This window comes from Pelodiscus sinensis, chromosome 6 (genome assembly GCF_049634645.1).
Source record: "Pelodiscus sinensis isolate JC-2024 chromosome 6, ASM4963464v1, whole genome shotgun sequence".
In the NCBI taxonomy this organism is placed as follows: Eukaryota; Metazoa; Chordata; order Testudines; family Trionychidae; genus Pelodiscus; species Pelodiscus sinensis.
The window spans coordinates 2,236,227-2,256,486 of record NC_134716.1 but is presented as its reverse complement, the minus strand read 5'-3'; the positions used below and the strand labels follow the sequence as shown (position 1 = coordinate 2,256,486).

The following is a 20,260-nucleotide window of genomic DNA, read 5'->3' as shown; positions in this document are numbered from 1 at the left end:
CTCTTGCAGGGGTGCATTTACTGCAGTGAGAGCAGAACACCTCCCATTGTTGTAATAAGTATCCACACTGCAATGGGGCTGTAGCATTTCTGGTGCAGGTATACCCTTCACAAGGACATAAACATCATCACACTAATGGCACAGCCAGCACTGAACGTTGTGCAAAGCATGGCTATCCACTACATGCCAACAGTGCTCTGCTTTGAATGAACTGATTCAGTAGTAAAGGAAGATCCCTTATGTCTGCATTCACATGGGCCAAAATCTGACTTGTCTGTCAGCATATTATTAGAGCCAAAGGACATGTTACCAGGCACCACTTCAAAGACCAGGTCCTAAGCCCCACTAACTTTTCTACTAGAAGTTTCAGTCGGTCAAGGCCATGCCATCTTCTCCCGCTGGAAAATCTCCTGGGGGAGATGTGCAATGATTGGCTCCAATATCACTATTCATAGACGTACGCCTATCCACGTCAGACCCATGCTCATGTCATAGATTTCAGAGTCAGAGCTCCAGCTGGTGTAACCGTCCTGGCTCTGCAAAGCTCTTGTTTCACTGCTGGAAGGGGGGGGGGGGGGGGCGATTCAGAATCCAGCCCTATGTGCCTCTAGTTTGCAAATGTATTTTCTATTGGATTCAGGAGAAGAAAACGATGTGCCTGGTGAAGTGCCAGCCTGTTGGCTTCCAGAAGCCTTTGAAGGAATGCCGTTCCTCCTGGCTTTCTTTAACTGCAATGATCCCATGAAGGTGTGCAGTTCAAACAGCGTCAGAATTTCCATTGCTTGCCACTTACACGACAGAGGTGAGTAATGGGTCTCTCTGGGCCAAATTACATGAAAGTGCACAATGTCAGGAGAACTGTGTGTGAGGAGAAATTATCCCTACCCAGATTTAAAAAAAAAAAAAAAAAAAAAAAAGCAGATTGAAACAGCAGGAGGGATAATTTACTATTGTCTAAGATATTACACCAGTAACAGTAAATGGGCCTGATTCCAGTCTGATGTCAGTCTAGCATGGGGGATAACTTCATTGGCTTTGAATGGTGTTAATTCTGATTTCTACTCCTGTGTGAGAGGAATTGGATCTGGAGGGTGTAACTTTCTTTCTGAGAATATTTTTCACTGTGCAACCAATTATAGTAAAAACGGTATTAAATAGAATGCTAGTGAGACAAACTTATACAAAAAGATCTTGTGAAAGATTCATTGATTCTAAGATCAAATCACCTAGTCAGCTCCCGTGTGAGACAGGCCAAAGAACTTTCCTAAAATAATTCCTAGAGTACATGTCTTATGAAATATTCAGCAACCATATCACACAAGATACTCTAGCAAAAACAAGTTTACTTGCCCGTAAAAGCCAATGAAGAGAGAGAAAACTGCAAAGAGTGTTTTTCCATTGACTTGAAATGTAAGATTCAGTGAGTCTTCACATGGAAGAAAAGGGTTTGGTCTTTATTAAAAATATTAAAATGTAACATGTGGTATAAAATCTTTTATAGACACAAGGACCTGTGCGCTGAAATGCACCAACTGATTTAGGAAATCAACTCATATTTAAAAAATGCGGAGAAAATAGACCCTGAAAAGCACCTCATTGTGACTTCAGCACATGAAACAAATAACTTTAAAAAAAACGCTTCCACATTATAAACTACTTTATGTACTTACTAAAATGAGATTAATTCCACCACAAACACTTTGTTACTAGATTATCAACGGCATGACTTTACAAAAAATGGAAGAGTAGATTTTTGTCCACAATAGATCGGTGCAATCTGGACCTTTCGGAGTTAGCATAGGAAAAAATGAATATTATTGACATACAGAATTATATGATAAAATAAGGACCCCATTTCATGATACATTTGGATAAGGAATGCTGAGATAGCTCGTCAGATCCCAGATTTCCATTCCACCTGCTGTCTCTGCATTTTCCCCCCATTCCCAGTCACTTCCATCCTTTTTGTGGCCATGTAGATAAGTCCATTTTTACAGTTATTGTTACTCTCAATCTAGCATGGTATCTCTATGTAATATTGTCTGATTTTGTGATCTCTGATCCTGCAGTTTTGACAAGTTGCATAACTGCAGAATTTCATTGGCTAGCCTATGAAATGCATTGTATTTGGCAACATACAGTCTATAAAGTAAACCGTTTACTTTTATTGCTTGATTCTTTATGAAAATTAATAAAAACACATGCAAATTAAAAACACTCTGCCAGCTGTTTTGGCATAATGCACATGTCAGTGCTCTTCAGTGTAGACAATGTTATATTGAAACAGCTGGCTGAATGATTTTTACTTGTGGTTTTATGTATTTGCGGCAATTCAGCTTGCAAAAACTGAAAGCTGTTAATGATGTTGGCTGTGGCACTTCTCTCTCATTAATTAACATTTAATGATTTTTCAACAATGCTGCAACTACTTCTCTTTTTTAGACAAATGAGGAAAAAATCTAGACACATGGTGAGCGAGTCTATGTTGTCAATGCCTGGGAAATGCAAAGCGATTTGCCAGTGAAGCCAGTTGCAGCATGTGCTTCATGTGTCAAAAATGCAAAAACAAAGGGAAAAATGGTTTTTCAAACTACTTTTTTCTAATGCTCTTGTTATAAGGCAAATATTGGCATTGCCACATGCTGTTTTGATGAGACTGAATCATAGAATCATAGAATACTAGGACTGGAAGGGACCTCGAGAGGTCATCGAGTCCAGCCCCCTACCCTCATGGTTAGGATGCCTGGTTAGTATCAGTGATCCTCAGCTATGTCATGGACCTTCAACTACTCCGAGCAAGTTATTAATCCACGGGAGATGGTCTGCACCGCAATTGTTATTTCTTAATTACAGTTCCACTGCATATGACATTGCAGGTCTTTTGGTGTCTATTTTTTCCAGCAAAGGCCAGATTCTGACATATTTGATCAGAATAAGCAATACCTGACTACATAAGTAGCCCCTTAGGTCTGAGTATCCCATACCTACATGCAATAAGTAGTACTCCACTCTGAGTGCTGAAATTAATTTCAATGGGATTGCTCGTGGTGCAAGTTTGAGGAAGGATAGCGGAATCTGCCCTCAATTAAATTATTTCCCCTTTAAAATGTGCACTAAATTTAATTAAATGTGACAACACATTATGAATCTGTGGTGTCAATTACGAGTTCAGATATATTCTCTCCAATAATGCTGTACAACTCAGAAGAATTAAAATTAGACCCTTTTATCCTCAACATCTCAGTGCAGACTTATGCTTTCTTACTGATTGATAATTTTTTTTTTTGGCAATTTACAACTGCTAATTTATTTCACATTAAAACATGAAAACTCCTTTTTTTCTCTTAAATAAAGGAAACCATAAGAAACGAACAGTGGCTCTGGTGGTAAGTATCCTTACAATGTGTTTAAAATGCAGCCAATTAATTCAATAACACAGTATGAAACTCAATATTACAATGACAGTGCAGTTTGTCCAAAGGAAAAATATAGTATGACAGATATAATCAGAATTGTGCCCCAGACCTCCTATTTAGACCTAACCATCTCACATACCTAAAATACATTCTGTATTATAGAATGTGTGAATTGTAATGATCCTGCTAAAGGCTGGGTTAGAATGGGCCACTGGACCAGCAAGAGAGAATTCTGTTACAAAATATTTTTCTTTTGTTTTTCTTTCATTTCATTTTGTTCAGCGTCCAGGTGGAAAAGGGTTGTCATCAGCAATAAGAAATGCATTAAAATGGGCAGCAGGAGCAATCCGGGAAAATAATACTTAACTGATATAATGAAATCTGCCTGTGGTAGCCATTCTAAAAAGCCAACTACTCTGAAGGACTGCATAAAACATATGCACCATCATCTGGCTTGGTCAGAGTTTGCACAAAGTTTTGTATCTCTAATAGAATTTAGGGTGATCTCGTCCACCTAAGATTTTAGCACTTATTTGGCCTTCCCCTGGCTAGATCTGCCCACCATTGGCAGGGGTTTTGCTTGTTCGTTTATAACTAGCACTCTGGACTAGCACAACCACATCTCCGCTATGAGCTGTTCCCCCCCCCAGACAGCCAACATCAGAGCAGTGGCACATGCAATGGCTGCTTTGTGGGGGTGACCAGCTGCTAGCCAGGGAAGTTTGTCAGTCTTCCTGGGGCCCTGAGGTGACAAATATCTAGGCCCTGACCCAAGGCCCATGGAAATCAATTCCCATTTGACTTCAATGGGCTTGTAATCAGTCCTAGGTTGCTGCTGTCCATGGTGCTGCCCCCTCCCGGCTATCCAATTCAGCAAACATGTGCAGCCACGGCTATTAGCTAGTGCCTCCAAGTGCACTGCACCGCCGGAGGAGGGGAGCCGGAGCAATGCAATGGCCGAGTGCCAGAGGCTTTGCAGTGGGCTGTCCAAGGCAAAGGGTTACTCCGGGGAGCGGGATGCGCTGCGGAGAGGGGGCCGTGCCCTTGGGAGGAAGAAGGGGGACGCATCTGCCGCCCAAACCCCACTTACCTCCTAACGCTTGTTTCATAACAAAGTCCATGGTGATGGGATGGCTTTAGATTCCTCCTCGCTTGGGCTGCTCTCACATGCAAGCTGAGCGGAAAGGAGTCCTCGGACCGCAGCCTGAGATGAAGCCCCCCCAGCAAGACAAAGCAGAGGTCGGTGTATAGGACAGAGAGCACCCCCCCCCCCCACACACACACACACACTGCCCTTCTCTGGGGGCGCGACCGCCTGGGCTCTGCGCTCCCCCCGCGCAGCAGCTAGGAGCCCTGCTAGGAAAGCTCGCTGGCAGGACAGGGCGAGTGACTTGGCAGCGCCGCGTGTCCGTCCCAATTGCGCAGTCTGGTCTCGTGTGTGTGTGGAGGAGAAAGAGAGAGAGTGACAGAGAGTGTGTGTGTGACAGAGCGTGTGTGTGTGTGTGTGTGGAGGAGAGAGAGGGTGACAGAGAGTGTGTGTGTGACAGAGCGTGTGTGTGTGTGTGTGTGGAGGAGAGAGAGGGTGACAGAGTGTGTGTGTGTCCCTGGTGTGTGTGTGACAGAGCGTGTGTGTGTGTGTCCGTGAGTGTGTGAAGGGGAAAGTGTGTGTGTGTGACACAGTGTGTGTCCCTCGTATGAGTGTCCCTCGTGTGTGTGTGTGTGTCCGTGAGTGTGTGAAGGGGAAAGTGTGTATGTGTGACAGTGTGTGTCCCTCGTGTGTGTGTCCCTCGTGTGTGTGTGTGTCCGTGAGTGTGTGTGTGTGTGTCCGTGTGTGTGTGAGAAGGGGAGGGAGTGTGTGTGTGTGTGTGTGTGTGTCCCTCCCAGGAGCAGGCGGCGGTGCCAGCGCGGGAGCCCTTAGGCAAGGGCACACGGCCATGCCCAGGACAGCGCCCCCGCCCGCGCTCCTCCCCCGGGGCTGGTTTCGCTGCGGCTCGCCGCAGCCCCGCGCCCGGGCTCCACAACTTTGGCGGCCCGGGAGGCTCGGCCGGAAGGCGGCAGCCCGGGCCGGGAAGAGCAGCGGGGACGTTTGAAGGTGAACCGGCTCCGGCGTGGCCGCGGCGGCTCCAAGGGCGCCTGTCGCTGCCGGCCGGTGCCCACGCCCGAGCCCGGCGCCGCGAGGGCAGTGGGGGGTCCCCCTGCCCCCCTGGGGCCTCCCCCGGGCGCGGGGCGAGGCCAGGCGCCGGCTCGGCAGCAGGCGAAGGGGGGCGGCAGCCCCGGGGGGGGGGGTCCCTGCGCGGCCCCTGGAGCGGCCCCCGGCCCGGCACACGCAGCCCCCCCCCCCGGGCCAAACTTCTGCCGGGGGGCGCCCTGCCCCGCAGCCAGGCCGGGCGCAAGGCCCCGGCCCCCCCCGGCGAGCCGCGGGGCCGGACGTACCTGGCGCTCGGGAGCGCGGCGCCCGCCCTAGCAGCTGCCGCCGGCCGGGTCCATGGGGCGGCCGCCGCGGAGCCGGGTGCGAGCCGCGTGCGGAGCCGAGCCGAGAGCGCCCCGCTCGCCCCGCCGCCGCTTTTTATCACGGGATTTCCGGACCATCCCCCCGGCCCCGGCCCTCCTTCCCGCCGCCGAGCTGCTCCTCCTCCCCTGCGCTGCGAGGGCGGCACTGCCAGCCTCGCCCCCGCCCGCCGCCGGCAGGGGGGGCATTGCGGGAGGGCGAGCTGCGGGGGGGGCGCTTGCCAGGGCGCTGCGGCAGCCCCCCAAAACCCGCACCCCGGCAGCGGCGGGGGGACCCCCTGGGCTCCGCGGGAGGCCGGGCCTGCAGCAGCTCCCCCCCCGGGTGGGGACTGGCGGGGGGGCTGCCAAGCCTATTGCACGAAGAGAAGCCCCCCCCCCCAGCGGCTGCAGGTGAACGGGGAGCCGCCCGCTGGGCTCCGATCCTGGGGAGCCGGGTCCGGTCGAGATGTGTGTGTGTGTGTGGGGGGGTCACGCCTCGCTTCCTCCTGCCAGCCCTTTGTGCCCCCCTCCCGCAGTGGGAGCGGGGCCGCGGGACGGGTCTCCGCCCGCAGCCCCGGGCAGGGGGACTCCGCGGGCGAGGCGGCTGGGACAGCGGCACAAACTCCTCCATGCGCACCGGGCGCGTCTCCCCTCAAGGTCAGAGGCGCTGGAGAGCGGGGAGGGGGGTCGGACTGCGCCGAAATAAAACAGAAGGTTTCCCCGGCCGCTGCCCCCCCCCCCCCGAGCGTGCTGCCCGGCTCGGCTCGGCTGCAGCGATGCCCGCCCGCCCTTGCAGGTTCTGGTTTCGGTGTGAACCTGGAGTGACTCCGCTGGGAGCGGGGAAGTTAATCCGGAGCGCTGCTGGGGACCCCAGGGTCTGCGCTGAGCGTTGCTGGGGCGCGCACACTCCTCTAACTCACCGGGAGGCTTAGGATCCGGTCTGGGCTGCGCGCTGCCCCTCTGCCTCCTGCTCCACGGCGCTGTCTCCTTATAACCTTCGCTTTCCCTGGTACAAAGCAGCACCTCAATGGCGAGTCTACTACAGCACGCTGACAGGGGAGTCCCGGCTGAGGAGCCCTGCCCCCTTGCAGCCCACAAGCGGAGAACCGGTGTAGCACTGTAGTTCTTGTAAGACAACCCCCTTTTCGTTCCGCCTTGAAATTCCCAATCCAAATTAGGTGCGGGCCTTTCCGTCCTGCCTTTCCATCAATGTCCCATCAGTAGCTTGCTTGGAACTGAGTTTCTTTCCGTCACTATGACCCATGCTAGTCTAGATGCCTGCTCTAAGCCCAGTTGTTGAATTTCAGGGGAGAGGGGGAGTGCAGGGGGTTATTGTGGCTTGTGATACACAGGTGGTTACACAAGAGGAGCTGGTGTCTCCTTTGGCCTGACACTCCATGAGTGTGAGGCATGAGTGACACAATTTAAACCTGCACCTGGAGTCACTGCTCCCAGGAAACTAGCACTTCCAGCACCTGATCTTGTCCCGCCTATTGCTGTACCCTTAACTCAGAGCATCTTTAGGGGCAGGCACCTGCTTCTGGTTCCCTTTGTACAGCGCCACATGACGGGCCATGATTTCAGCTTGGGGCTCCTGGTGTCTTGCTTATTCTCAGTCAAGGATAAAAGAAGTGGAAACAACATCGGCCACCAGCAATGGGGAGGAGCTGACCCGGAACAGTTTCCAGAATTCTTCGTGGTGCAGATGTAGCTGGGTTCTCATTCAGGTCTCACTGAACCCCACAATCCTAAGGTGCAGTGGGTAGGGCACCAACTTAGGGAGTATGAAGGGGAAAGCCTTTTCACTGGCGTGGAGGGGGCTAGCTAGCTCCCCTGGGTCTGTGCTGTGTTAACAGGTGCACCAGCAAGGCTTGCTCTGCCAGGAGAAGAAGGGGCCTGAAAGGGGAAAGTTACCACAGGCAGGGCTGGTGACCAGGCAGAAGACTGCTTCGTGCAGAGGCTGCTACTAACAGAGGCAGGCTAGCTGAGGACACAGCTGTGGGGCACAGCGCTTCCAGAGTCACCCAGCTGACAGCCAAGCTACACACCCTAAGAAGGGGAGGGCAGGAGGTAAACCCCATCCAGGTGCAATAGACATTGAGAGACAGAGCCCATAAAGTTCTATCCAGAAGCTGATGCTGACCCCTGTTCCAGCTAGACTCTCCTCCCTCACAAGAGGAAGGGAGGAAGAACCAGTCTCTGCCCGGTGCAATTGCCCTCAGAGAATTCCCCCAAATTCAGTTACTGCGGGAGTTCAGAGGATAAATAGTGAGACCTGGAAGTAGGCCTAGTGAGCCTTGTCCCCTCCTACAGGGAGTCAGAACAGGTTCTACTCTTGATTCTGCTGCTGTGTGACCCTGAGTAAATTGTGGCTCCTCTCTTCCTCAGTTTCCCCATCAGTAAAGGGAGGTTAATTACACCTACCTCCTTTGTAAAGCACTTTTTGTGGCTGGAAAGTGCTGTGTAGGAGCTAAGTGTAGTCATTATGTCTCCTGCTAGTGGATGTCATGTTGCTTCCACAATCTTTATTTCTCTATTTGCATTCAATGCATCTTTTTAAAAGAGAAGCTGAGTGACTCAGCAATATCATATTCCCCTCCCACCTCCCACTGAAGATGGCACCCTGGACGACTGCTCTTCTGATCCATCCCTAAAAACAGCACTCTTCGTACACCATAAATGGGTCCCTGATCTCACTTTGGAGTCTGCAGTAGCTAGTCCAATAAAAGGTTGTGTAACTGTTTGGAGCACAGCACTTACAGTGCCTCCTCCAGGACACTCTGGGTATTAGCTCAGGACTATCGCCCTCATCCAGAGTCTTACGCCCTGTCACTTCATCTGTGCAGTATACTTGTAGCCCCTCTGCATGCGTCCTCTTCATGGCTTAGCCTTGCAGCCACGTCATTCTCTGTGATCCCCTATTCTGATGAGGGGAGAATGTAGCCCCTAATCTGGTTGTGATTGCAATCAACAGTCCTATCATATCCACAGTGGCAAATGGGGAGGATCCAAGCCCACCCTGCTCCAGATTTCATCCTCGGTTCTCAGTTCAAACCGTAGCTAGTAGCTGCCTGGAGCTTTAGGAGTGTACCTTGGACAGCGTAGTGTAGGCAGAGACTCCAGGAAGAGGTGTTCTCCAGAGGCTGCTGGGACCCAGGATGCTGTGGAATTGGGAAATGCAGTGATCACAGAGGCTAGTGAGACTTGAATGAAAAGCAGATAATAGGAGAGGGGACGTGAGGAGCAATCAATCAGGGCCTAGTAGACCCACGTGAAGAGCCTCAAGGCAGAGACCTATCTCAGACCTCCTGTAAGGGTTAGGCACTGAAATAAATTGTCTAGGGATGTTGTGGAATCTCCATCTTTGAAGATTTTTAAGAGCAGGTTAAGCACACACTTGTCAGGGATGGTCTAGATAATGCTTAGTCCTTCTCTGAGAGGAAGCATCTGGACTGGATGACCTTGCAAGCTCTCATCCAGTCCTGTGAGTTTTTGGTTTTGCTCTAAAAGCAGCCCCTCATAATAAAGTAGAGCAATCAAAGAGCTGCTCCAATTTGCATCAAGTGGCTAAGGTCCCTATGGCATACATTGCCAACCATAACACACTCCTTCCCTGCCTGCAAAGCGGGGCTGAGGCAGTAAAGAGACAATCCCGGAGTTAAGTGCCAAACAAAATGGAGTGTGGTAGCATGTGACCCTGGGCTCCATCTTGTTGTTGACATAAAACTCTGACTTCAAACCGGTTGGGACTGGATTTTCCCGCCTTTGAGGCCCGGAGCATCCCATTGGCTCCCCTCCAGCCGCACGGAGGTTCCGTTTACCTCAGAGTGACAGAATGGAACGTTCCAGGTTTCCCGCCAAAATGGCTGCAAAAGGCCTCTGGGATGCAGGGGGCCTTGGAGGGGCACCGCTGAGAGCGTCAGCTCAGGGCAAACTGCTGAGAGACAGGCCTAAGCACAGCCCATGCCCGGGGGTCTCCCCCACCGCACAAGGCTCCCCAAACCAGCCACAGCCAGCGCCTGTTCCCCACCCTGGCTCGCCAGTACGCGCACAAGCAATTCCCTCCGGCCAAAGCACCAGCCACAGTTCTAGGTCAACGGATAACACAGTGACAACTCCTGAAGACTCACCTCAGCCTGCCGCTCCCTCTTCGCGCGGCTTCTCTCCGTTGGCCTCCTCGGCTCCCTGTACCCAACCATCGCAGTCCTGAGCATCGCCAGCGCGCACCAATCCTGCACCCAGATACAAGTAGGAAACGCCATTCTTTATAGGGTGCTGGCCAAGGGAGGGAGAGATCAGGGCCGGGGTTTCGAGCCCTGCGGGGTCTCACTGTTTTTACTCTTGTTACTTAACTGTCTATTATGGGAGCTATTGATCGTTGCATGTGTTTTTCACCCAGTCCTTTTATTGTATCGTATCCCTCACATCCTTGTTTCCACCTTACTTACCTGTTTCCTCTTTATTTCATATTACACTGGGGCCCAATCCACTGTGGGAAAAGCAGGTAAGTGGGTATCTGTGTTTCTTAGAAATGGGCTACACATTCTTTAGCTTTCGCTTTGTCCTTAGTCTGTTTCTCTTTGTCTTTTTAGGTAACAGAGGGTTGGGAGGGAGAGGCTGTGGCACCTACCTATGTTACACCATCCCAGGGGAGAACTCCCCAATGCCAGGAATTCTCAGCTAGCTAGCTGATTCCCTGCCCTTGCATTGCTTCAGTGTGACAAAATGGCTAGAACGGAAGCACAATGTACATTTTCCATTGCTCAGTCCCATCCCATTCCTTCTAGTATCCCTGTTCAGTGACCAAGCTTGGGCAGAGGAAAAATTTGGAAATCTCTCTTCAGCTTACTCAGTGCTATGCAACCCAAGACAGCTCCACTTATAACTAGTTGGGGGGGGGGGGGACTGTAATTGAACAGTTTTCTAGCAACAAATGCCGTTTCATATAAATGGAAACATTTGCAAGAATGTCAATTTTCAATGAAATTTTCGATGAAAGAAGGACAAAATGAGGGATTTTGTCTGTCATTTCATTTCAATCATCTTAAATCATTTTGGTAAGGTAAATGTGTTTTGCCTTGACTTTACCATATTTTTAACTTTTATGTTATATCTAATATTTTACTATATGTGCACATAATATCCCATATTTTATATTAGGTTATGTTCTGATATTATCAGAACAAATTTGCATGTCAACATTTGGGGGGATTCTGTTTCACAGAAAATTTCAAACTTTTGAGTTTTAATTCTGATTCCTAAAGCAAATTAATTTGAAATCAAGGCAATTTCCTGCAAAATGGCAATTCCATTTTCTGACCAGCTCTATTTCAAGCTTTCCATCATAGTTCAAATCCTTTAGCAAAGAGGATGCAGAAAGGCCAGTGGAATGTTTACATGAAAAGCTAGCTGTTCCACTACTGGATGGTTTATAGGAATCAAATAAACTTTCATTCCTCCCATCTCTTGAGAATGATCCAAACCCATCAAGTCAATAAAAAGACATTCACTGACTTTAATGATCAAACCCAATTATGTTCAGCATAATCTTTATTTTTAATATTTCACTGGGTATGAAATGAATTAGTGCAAATCAGTCATGGAAGGACTTTCATTACTGAGGAGATTAAGTTGCAAAGAGGGCTAGTTGAATTTTATGTTGTGTACACAAGATCTCTGATAGAAAATTAATAAATGTACTAAATGAATAATTCAACAGATAGCACCCTAGAATCATCTTGTTTGCCATTTTGAGGCTGGCCTTCTTAGACCCCAATGCTGCAAAGTACCGAAGCATGTGATTAAATCCATCCCAATTCAGTAATGCACTTAAGCCAGTGCTTGACTGCTTGTCTGAGTAAGGATGATTTGATGAATCAGGTCCTGAAAAAGTAGTGATACATGTAAAGAAAGGGTTTACATGCCATGCATGGACCATATAAAAATATAATGTTAGAATGCTGTAGTTCTTTAATTTGTTTAAAAGAAAAATAAAATTTAGCCAACAAGTTAAGTCCCGTTCTGAACTCTTTCCTCTCCCATTAAGTGTCCCCACTGAGCAACACATCCCGGCAGACAGGTTGACATAACTCCAGGAACGTGGAGGACACTTTGCCAAGGTATGAGAGCTCAGGATCTCTCCCATTAACTTCAGATGTGCAGATCCATGCTCTAGTTTAGCAAGGCATCTGGAGATTAAGAGGCCTGGTTGGCCTGTGCCGTCACTTACATGGGTGCAAAGTCAGTGAAATTAGGGTCTGAAATGGAAGGTGTAAATCCAAGGGACCTGATCTTTATCTCAATTATGTGCTGGTATAAAACTAATGTCTCTATTAGCTTCTATGGTGTTAGTCCTGATTTATCTGAGAGGAGACTCAGACCCACAGAGTTTTGCCCTAACTTTGCACTCAGTTTGTGCCAGCAAAATTGTCCCGACAGGTTACCAGACTATGGAAGATTGGACTCAAATATTTCACATACATATACACTTATTTATACCTATCTATAAACATACATATATTCATTATATCCCCTAGCTTATTAACTAATTGGGGGCTGGTGAATTCATAAATGGCACATCTCAACATTATAGTAGGTACAGTGAATATGTTTATTAGTCAGACAAAAATAGCGTATGTAACCAATGGGAACAAATGTATATTGTGTGCCTGATTTTTCTTTGAGAGAACTGCATTTCTTCTTCATCACCACATCCATCTGTTCAATTATGTCCAGATGCTGGAACTTTGGCTGATGAATTGAAGTCACATTCAGCAACAGAATGACAACTTGAGTCACACAAACATGTTCCATGTAACCAATCGTTCAGAAGAGCAATGTTCATAAAATTGGTGTCTGTCTACGTGTGTGTATACATATATATATATACAATTACAACCCTCGCAAAAAAAATTTAAATTAAAATTAGCGTTGCAATGTCAAGCATTCAAAAGTTCAGAAACTCTCGAATTAAGGCTGCCCATGCAATCTTTATTCATTGTATGAATGGTGATAATCATAACTTTAATTACATGATCACATACTATTTTTTTCTGCAGAGCCTCTGTTTCCTTCAGTGCACAGAATGGATGGTGCTTGCTTAATGCACAGCTATTCGATATTTCCTTTTATCCTCATCTGTCAGCCCTATGCACTGTTTACTGCCCACCATCTAAACCTTACACTGAATACAGAATTACCAGTGTCCTCATGGACTTTTCTCTGATGCTTTCATAGTATCTTAATTCTTTAAAGACATTAATACATTTCTCTTCACAATGTCCTTATGCTGTCTGATGGCATTATCCCCCATCTGGACGTGCAGAATTGAATCCAAGATTAAAGTCACAATTGTCAAGCGTCTATTAATTTGGGGAGCCCAATGTGAGATGCTCAGGGCAAGATTTCTCACAGTATTTAGCATTTCATAGCACTTTACATGTTCTGAATAAAGTTCTCATTGATCTCAGCTGCAGCTCCGAGTGTCGAGCTCATCTGCAAATCAGACCCTAACTGTCTAATTTAGATGCCCTAAGAATACTGTTAGTGGCCACTTGTGAAAAGTTTGAAGAGACTTGCTCAGCATCACATGTGGAGGCTGGGGCAGAGGCATGGATGGAATCCAGTTCTCCAGGGCAGCTTTCAGCTGCTTTTAAAAAACTTATGGGAGTGGGGCATGAGGGGCAGGGAGATTCTATAGCCTAGAACCATGTTGACAGTACACATACCTGCAGGAGCGGCCCTAGACTAGCTGCCAGCAACTGGCACCCTAGGCAAACCATGCAATCGGTGCCCACACCTCCAAACCCCTCACCGATATTGCACCACCATTTGGTGCCCCATTGCACCTGTAACAGGGCAGCTGCCCTGTACTGGCCCTTTAAGAGTCAAACCCCAGCCTGGAGCAGGCCCGGGGAGTTCAGCCCAGCTGGGTGGCATTGGCCAATTAAGGCCCAGCTGGGAGCCATAAAAGGGGAGGGCTGCTTCAGAGAAGGGAGTGTGGGCCTGGCAGCCGAGGGAGCAGGACACTCCCTGGAGCTAGGGTAGGGCTAGAGAGTCAAGGCTGGGCCAGGGGTGCTCGGACAGACAAACTGCTAGCCAGCTAGGCCTGAAGTAAGGCCAGCCGGAGAGACACCAACCCCCGGAAGGGGGGCTCAGAGCGAGTGACTTGGGCACTGCCGGAGGGCAGTGTGGCGAAGAGAATGACGTGACCGGAGGATTCCAGAGGGGAAACCCCACGTGAGCGGAGGCCCCGTGTGGGCGGAATGGACTGATTCCGGGGACAGGTGACGGACCCCCGCTATGGTGGTGAGTGACCCCCTCACAGAACCCCATTTAACTTGACACCCTAGGCAACTGCCTAGTTTGCCTATATGGACAGGCCACCCCTGCATACCTGCCATCAGTAGAGGTTTGGATTTTGAGATCCACACCACAATCCTGACCACTTGAGCCAGCAATGTGACTGATAGTAGAGTAGGCTGTTAGCTTGTATCTAAATCTACCACTAACGGGAAGATTGGGTCAAACACTTTGTCAGTGATTTTCACAGCAATTTGCTAACAGCAGAGGACCCTTGGGTTTGATTCCAGGATCTGGAGGGGAGCACAGACTCTTCTACCCTGGACACCCTGCTATTCTGCTGCATCTATTATCTCTCTCGGCCCCTGAGTCTGTCTCCACCCCACAGCTGCTTTCCTCCCTGTCTCCCACCCATTCCTCCTGCCCCCTTTTCCTAGCCCCATCACCAAGCTCCTGCTTTCAGCCTCCTTCCTCTACTTCTTCCCCTAAATCATGCTCCAGCCCTTACCTCCGGGCTTTGCTGCTATCTGTCCCCACCTCTGGCTCCTGCCCCTCTCCCTCCTATCCTTCACCCCATCTTCTGCCCTCCTCTCTACCTGTTCCTGTGCTCCTGCTCCTAACCCCCTGTGATGCCAGGATCTTGATGGCAATGGGGTGCATAATGGTTACAGGGCTCCCCTGGATCTGGTGTGTACATACTAATCCACCAAAGAGTGTTACATAAGGTCTCTACTGAAAGTGTGTTACGGGTATCATCATCATTTTTGTGAAGTGTGTGTGTGTGTGTGTGTGTGTGTGCAGATCATGTGTGAGGAGATGCGTACATCTACGAGAAGTTCTGGTCTTAAGGTAGTTAAAGGCAGGTCTCCCAAGGTCATATGCCAGACAGGAAGTGGGAGGCACTTTTCTCCCTGGTAGATCATTGTGTATCTTACACTGGGAGTCTATTAGCATCCTAAGTCAGATGCTAGCGAGAAGAAGGTGGACTTCAGGAGAAGTAATTAACAGGAAGGGTCAAGCAGCTGGAGAGGGAACTCACTTTAAAGTTGAAGAACAAAGAACTGGTCTGATATATATAGGGGCCCTAAAATCACCCACACTGGCACCCTTTATCTAGTGACACAAGTGGGCATGGTCTTACAAAAGGAAGTGCTCAGCCACTGTGGCTGGAGACACTATGAGAGAGGTTTTATGGTATGCAGCATCTTGTTTGTTCAGAGTAGATTCTGCAATAGGTGCTCCCGTTTTGGTTTGAATGGAAGTTTTTGTTTCCATTCTTTCCACTCACTGTCACTAGCATGGCTGAACTTTGCTCAATGAACCTGTCTGCACTATAACAAAGCCATGTGCTGGGTGCAAATGGAGCTGTGTTCTGAGATGTAGCTGGTTAGATAGGCTGTTGCTTTGGGAACAGCTGATCTGGCATCACTGGAAAAGTCCAATGTAAGCAGGCACTGGAAGCTCGGAAGAGCTAGGTGATGTCACTTACTTGCGGAGAGAGAGCAGAGCTTCCATGGACTAAAAGGGGAGGGCTTGTGTTGCTTGTGGCTGGTGTAGATTCTGGCAAAGGGCACATACCCTACACCAGGGAACATCCCCTGTCACACTTCAGGTTGCTGCTACAAAGCACAGGGGTGCTAGTGTTTCCTAATGAATCATAGAAGACTAGAACTGGAAGGGACCTCGAGAGGTCATCAAGTCCAGTCCCCTGCTCTCACAGCAGGACCAAGCACTGTCTTGAGCAGTGTTTCTCAGCCTTTATTTATAAAGTAACCCCTTTTTTTAAAAAAAAAATATAAGTACCCTCCGTACCTACAGTTTGCAGACATAAATTTTTTCTGCCATTGCAACACATTTTTTTTAAACAATTTAATTGTAGCCGAGTGGGCAAATTTTTTTGGTGTAAAAAGTACTAAAATAATGAAGTGCTGTAAAACTTAAAACAAAAATTCAGTTGTCTCCAAATTTCAGTTGTTTTGACATACCCCCCAGACTTCTCTCAAGTACCTCTAAGGGTACTTGTACCACTGGTTACGAAACACTGGTCTAAAGTCTAGACCATCCTTAATAGATGTCTGTTTAACCTGCTTTTAAATATCTCCAGAGATAGCAATTCCACAACATCCCTAGGCAATTTATTCATGTTTAACCCCCCTGACAGGTAGGAAATTTTTCCTACTGTACAACCTAATTCTCCCTTGCTGCAGTTTAAGCCCATTGCTTATTGTTCTAGAATGAAATGAAATGTTGATAAGAACTTAACATAGGAAAATTATATTGCTTTGCCCAACTTCAGTCTTGGATACAGCTGAACAATTCTAGCTAAAACGTTTTTGAGGGGGAGGGGATCAGCATAAGATAGATGCCCCATATTCAAATTTCAGCCCAGTGGCTTAAGTTGGACAAAGCTGTAAGTGACTAAAAACAGAAATTTATAATGGAAAGCGTTGGGCAACCTTTAAGAGTAGGTGCTGCTACTGGCACAGCCTACTGTTGTTCTATAAACACCAGAACAATCAATTAGAATCTTTATGGTCCCGTTTCCCTTCTTGCTTGCACACATGTAAACCGGAAGTTATTCCACTGTCGTCAACTGCTGTGAAACATCCTTCTCCCAACAGGCCAGCCAGCATAGATGAGCAGGGGAGGAGAAGAGGTAAGAAACCACATGCCTACAAGTGTCTGCAAGTTTCAGGCAGGCCGCTACTTCCTCATTGCCACCACAGGCCCAGGCAGGGTTGCCAACAAGGGGTACTGAAAGGCTATGTCCTGCAGGAAGTCCCACCCCAAGAAGCATGAGTGACAGCCCTCAGTGATTCCCTGATTGGATGACACTCCCCATATAAACTAAGAAACCATATCTAGGCATTCTGAACAATTCAGACCGTCACCATGCTTCTGCTTTGGACACTGCTTCTCGCTGCATCTAATCTAGAGCTCAGACACTTCGTTCCTGACCAGTGTTCCCTCTAATCTTTTTTTCATCCATGTGCAGAATACACTGGGACATGTGCAAATGTGGCCACAAGTGGAAACAAACCTAGCTGTGGGTGCTCTGCTAATCAGCTGGGCAGTATCTGAATCTCTTCTGAGTAGTTGCACAAGTGCTCAGCTTTCAGGGCACACTGTACCTGACCCTGGTTTACTGTCTCTAGCATAAAACCATTGCCCACCTGACCCCCTCCTGATTCTCAGCTCATGCTCTCAGTTTGGTAATGGACTCTGATTTTGGAGTTTTGGCCTAGCCTAATCTGATCTCAGATCTTTGGGCCTGATTAAGAGAAATTCATTAGTGTCCACCCACAATCTAGCCCTGACAGGAAACCATAGACTCATAGACTAGAACTGGAAGGGGCCTCAAGAGGTCATCAAGTCCAGTCCCCTGCCCTCACGGCAGGACCAAGCACCATCTAGCTCATCCCTGATAGATATCTGTCTAATCTGCTCTTAAATATCTCCAGTGATAGAGATTCCACAACCTCTCCAGGCAATTTATTTCAGTGCTTAACCACCTTGACAGTTAGGAATTTTTTCCTAATGTCCAAACTAAACCTCCCTTGCTGCAATTTAAGCCCATTGCTTTTGTCCTGTCATTAGAGGTTAAGGAGAATAATTTTCTCTCTCCTCCTTGTAACACCCTTTTAGGTACTTGAAAATTGCTGTCATGCCCCCTCTCTGTCTTCTCTTTTTCCAACTAAACAAACCCAGTTCTTTCAGTCTTCCCTCATACATCATGTTTTCTAGACTTTTAACCATTTGTGTTGCTCTTCTCTGGACCCTCCCCAATTTCTATTCGTCTTTCCTGAAATGTGGTGCCCAGAATTGGAGACAATATTCCTACAAAGGCCTAAAAAGCTCAGAGTAGAGTGAAAGAATTACTTCCCGGGTCTTGCTCACAACTCTCCTGTTAATGCCTCCCAGAATCATGTTTGCTTTTTTTGCAACAGCGTCACATTGTTGACTCATGTTTAGCTTGTGAGCCTTAGATCCCTTTCTGCAGTACTCCTTCCTAGACAGTCATTTCACATTCTGTATGTGTGAAACATGATTTGCTATTGACATAGACTAATTATTAGTTTCCTCTCTGGAGCAAGTAGGAGATCATGGAGAGTCATAATTTCCATCCTGTCATAGTGCACCTCTTACCTGGAGGAGATTGTAAACTGACAACCTGAACCAAAGAGACTAGCTCAAAGTTATTCAGCAAGTTAGTGGCAAAGCAGGGTTGCAATGTTGGCATCCCTCTGTACTTTGGTCACTAGACCATTCACAAAAATATTACATGAGACTTTAGATCTCTCAGAAGAATTCAGGCTATTCAGTGGAATGAATGGTCAGTGCTTTCTGAAATATCCTGTATCCTAAATATTTTCTGTGGCACCAATTACCTGGAATCCTACTCTAAACAAAGTTCTCCCTTGACCAATCCAGTGCTGAAATGTACTTTCTGGGAATGAAACCCTCCAGGAGAAAACACTGCTTCTGTCACTGGTGGAGCATGCTGGTGACTAATGTGTGGGTAGATGACACTTCTGCTTAGCATGCCAGTATTCAGAAAGCAGTGGATCATGAATTGCAGAGAAAAAACAAAGAGGAAAACACAATACCCAGTGGTGACATGAAGAATGAAGCATCCAGGAGGCCAGACAAGATCATCTGACTTTAAATTCAGATTCTATCCAGCCTGTTTACAAACTAGAAAACCCCAGTGAATAATCTGGCATAACAAAAAGTGTCCTGGGCACTTATCCATCCTATGGAATGTACTTACGATACCAGTAGATTCATGGGCTGACCTCCACTGGCCATCGAATGTTGAGGAAATGTGCAAGAATGTTCGCGTATTACGGGGTACAATGCTCCCGTATGCATAGCCCTGTAGCAGGGTGGTTGTCTCCTGCAATGTCACGAGGAGCCCCGCTTCTGCTGGAATTTCAAACTGGAGACATTCCCATGGCAGATTTTGACTTCAACAAATCGGAAAAGTGCGCCACTGGAAATCTGCTGAGCAGCTCTATTAACTCCTGGGAGTCAGCGCCTCAGGACCTCTGGTGCAGGAATGAAATCAGCAACTTGCAGTGCAAGCCTTTGTGTCAATGGGGAAAGTTCCTACTGCAGGGAAAGGAAACCTCTCCAGGGTCCAACGAAGTGCACCCACTGCTCCTCCCATTGCAGAGTGCAGGAAATCTCCCTGGGGATGTGTCGACAACCCTAACCATGGCCATACCCCTCCTTCCCTGGATTGTACTATCCAGGCATTGGCATGGCAGCCCTGGGGGAGCCCTAATTGCCCTTCTGCCTCTGAGCTGGGATGCTCCTTAGAGCACTGTCCAATGAGAAGGAGGAGTGCCGCTGTAGCTCCCTGTTTGGCCTGGGAATAGTCAGAGCAGCCCTTGGAGCACGCTGACTGTCATTCTCTCTAGCTTGTTTGCAAGCTGCACAAGAGGCCGGGGAAGATGAGGCGCCTTTCACTCCTTCCCTCCAGCCTGATCAAAAGGCAGGTGATCTAACGTCCAGAGCAGAAACTGCCGCCGGGGACTCTGCCAAAGAGGGCAGGAAACTCCTTTGATTCAATGCAGCTAACAAAGCCACGCAAGAAGCACAGCAGATGGTATGCAATGGCATAGGTAGTGACTCCCACCCAGCCAGAGGGGTGCTTGACCTCCTCCTCCACCCCAGCCCCTTCCCTCACTCCACCCCTTGCCCAACACCCCACCCCATCTCTTCCTGCCGCCACCCTGCCTCCATTCCACGCCTTCCTCCAAGCCCCCACCCCTGCTCCATCCCTGTTCCACTCTTTCCCCCAAACCACACCTTTCCTCTTCTCCCCTGAGAGTGTCCTGTCCCCTCTCCTCCCACAGCTTCTTGCGAATCAGCTGTCCCTGGTGCTCTAGAAGTCCTGGGAGGGCAGGGGGAGGAATAGATTAGCAGGGTCACCAGTGGGGAAGATGTGCACAGGGAAGGGAGGCAGAGGGAGAATGTGGCTGAGTCATTAATTTTTCTTGGCGCACCCACGGAGCTGGCATTTATGCATAATGGAGTGGAGACCTGAAGCA

General features: G+C 48.4%; 1 protein-coding gene across 3 annotated transcripts in view; it reads right to left on the bottom strand.

The window, feature by feature from the left end:
• The window catches only part of CPLX1 (complexin 1), a 137,176-nt gene extending 130,173 nt beyond the window's left edge, over positions 1-7,003 (bottom strand). Inside the window, exons 1-2 of one of the 3 annotated variants that reach the window (XM_075931283.1) lie at positions 6,824-7,003; positions 4,507-4,620 (exon numbers count right to left, since the gene is read on the bottom strand). In XM_075931283.1, the coding sequence (XP_075787398.1) occupies positions 4,507-4,537 (31 nt within the window). In that variant the 5' untranslated portion in view covers positions 4,538-4,620; positions 6,824-7,003. Of the gene's footprint in view, positions 1-4,506; positions 4,621-5,849; positions 6,045-6,823 lie in introns of those variants that run through there. The other 2 variants (XM_075931282.1, XM_075931284.1) reach the window with 2 other exon arrangements.
• Between the last annotated feature and the right edge of the window lie 13,257 nt (positions 7,004-20,260).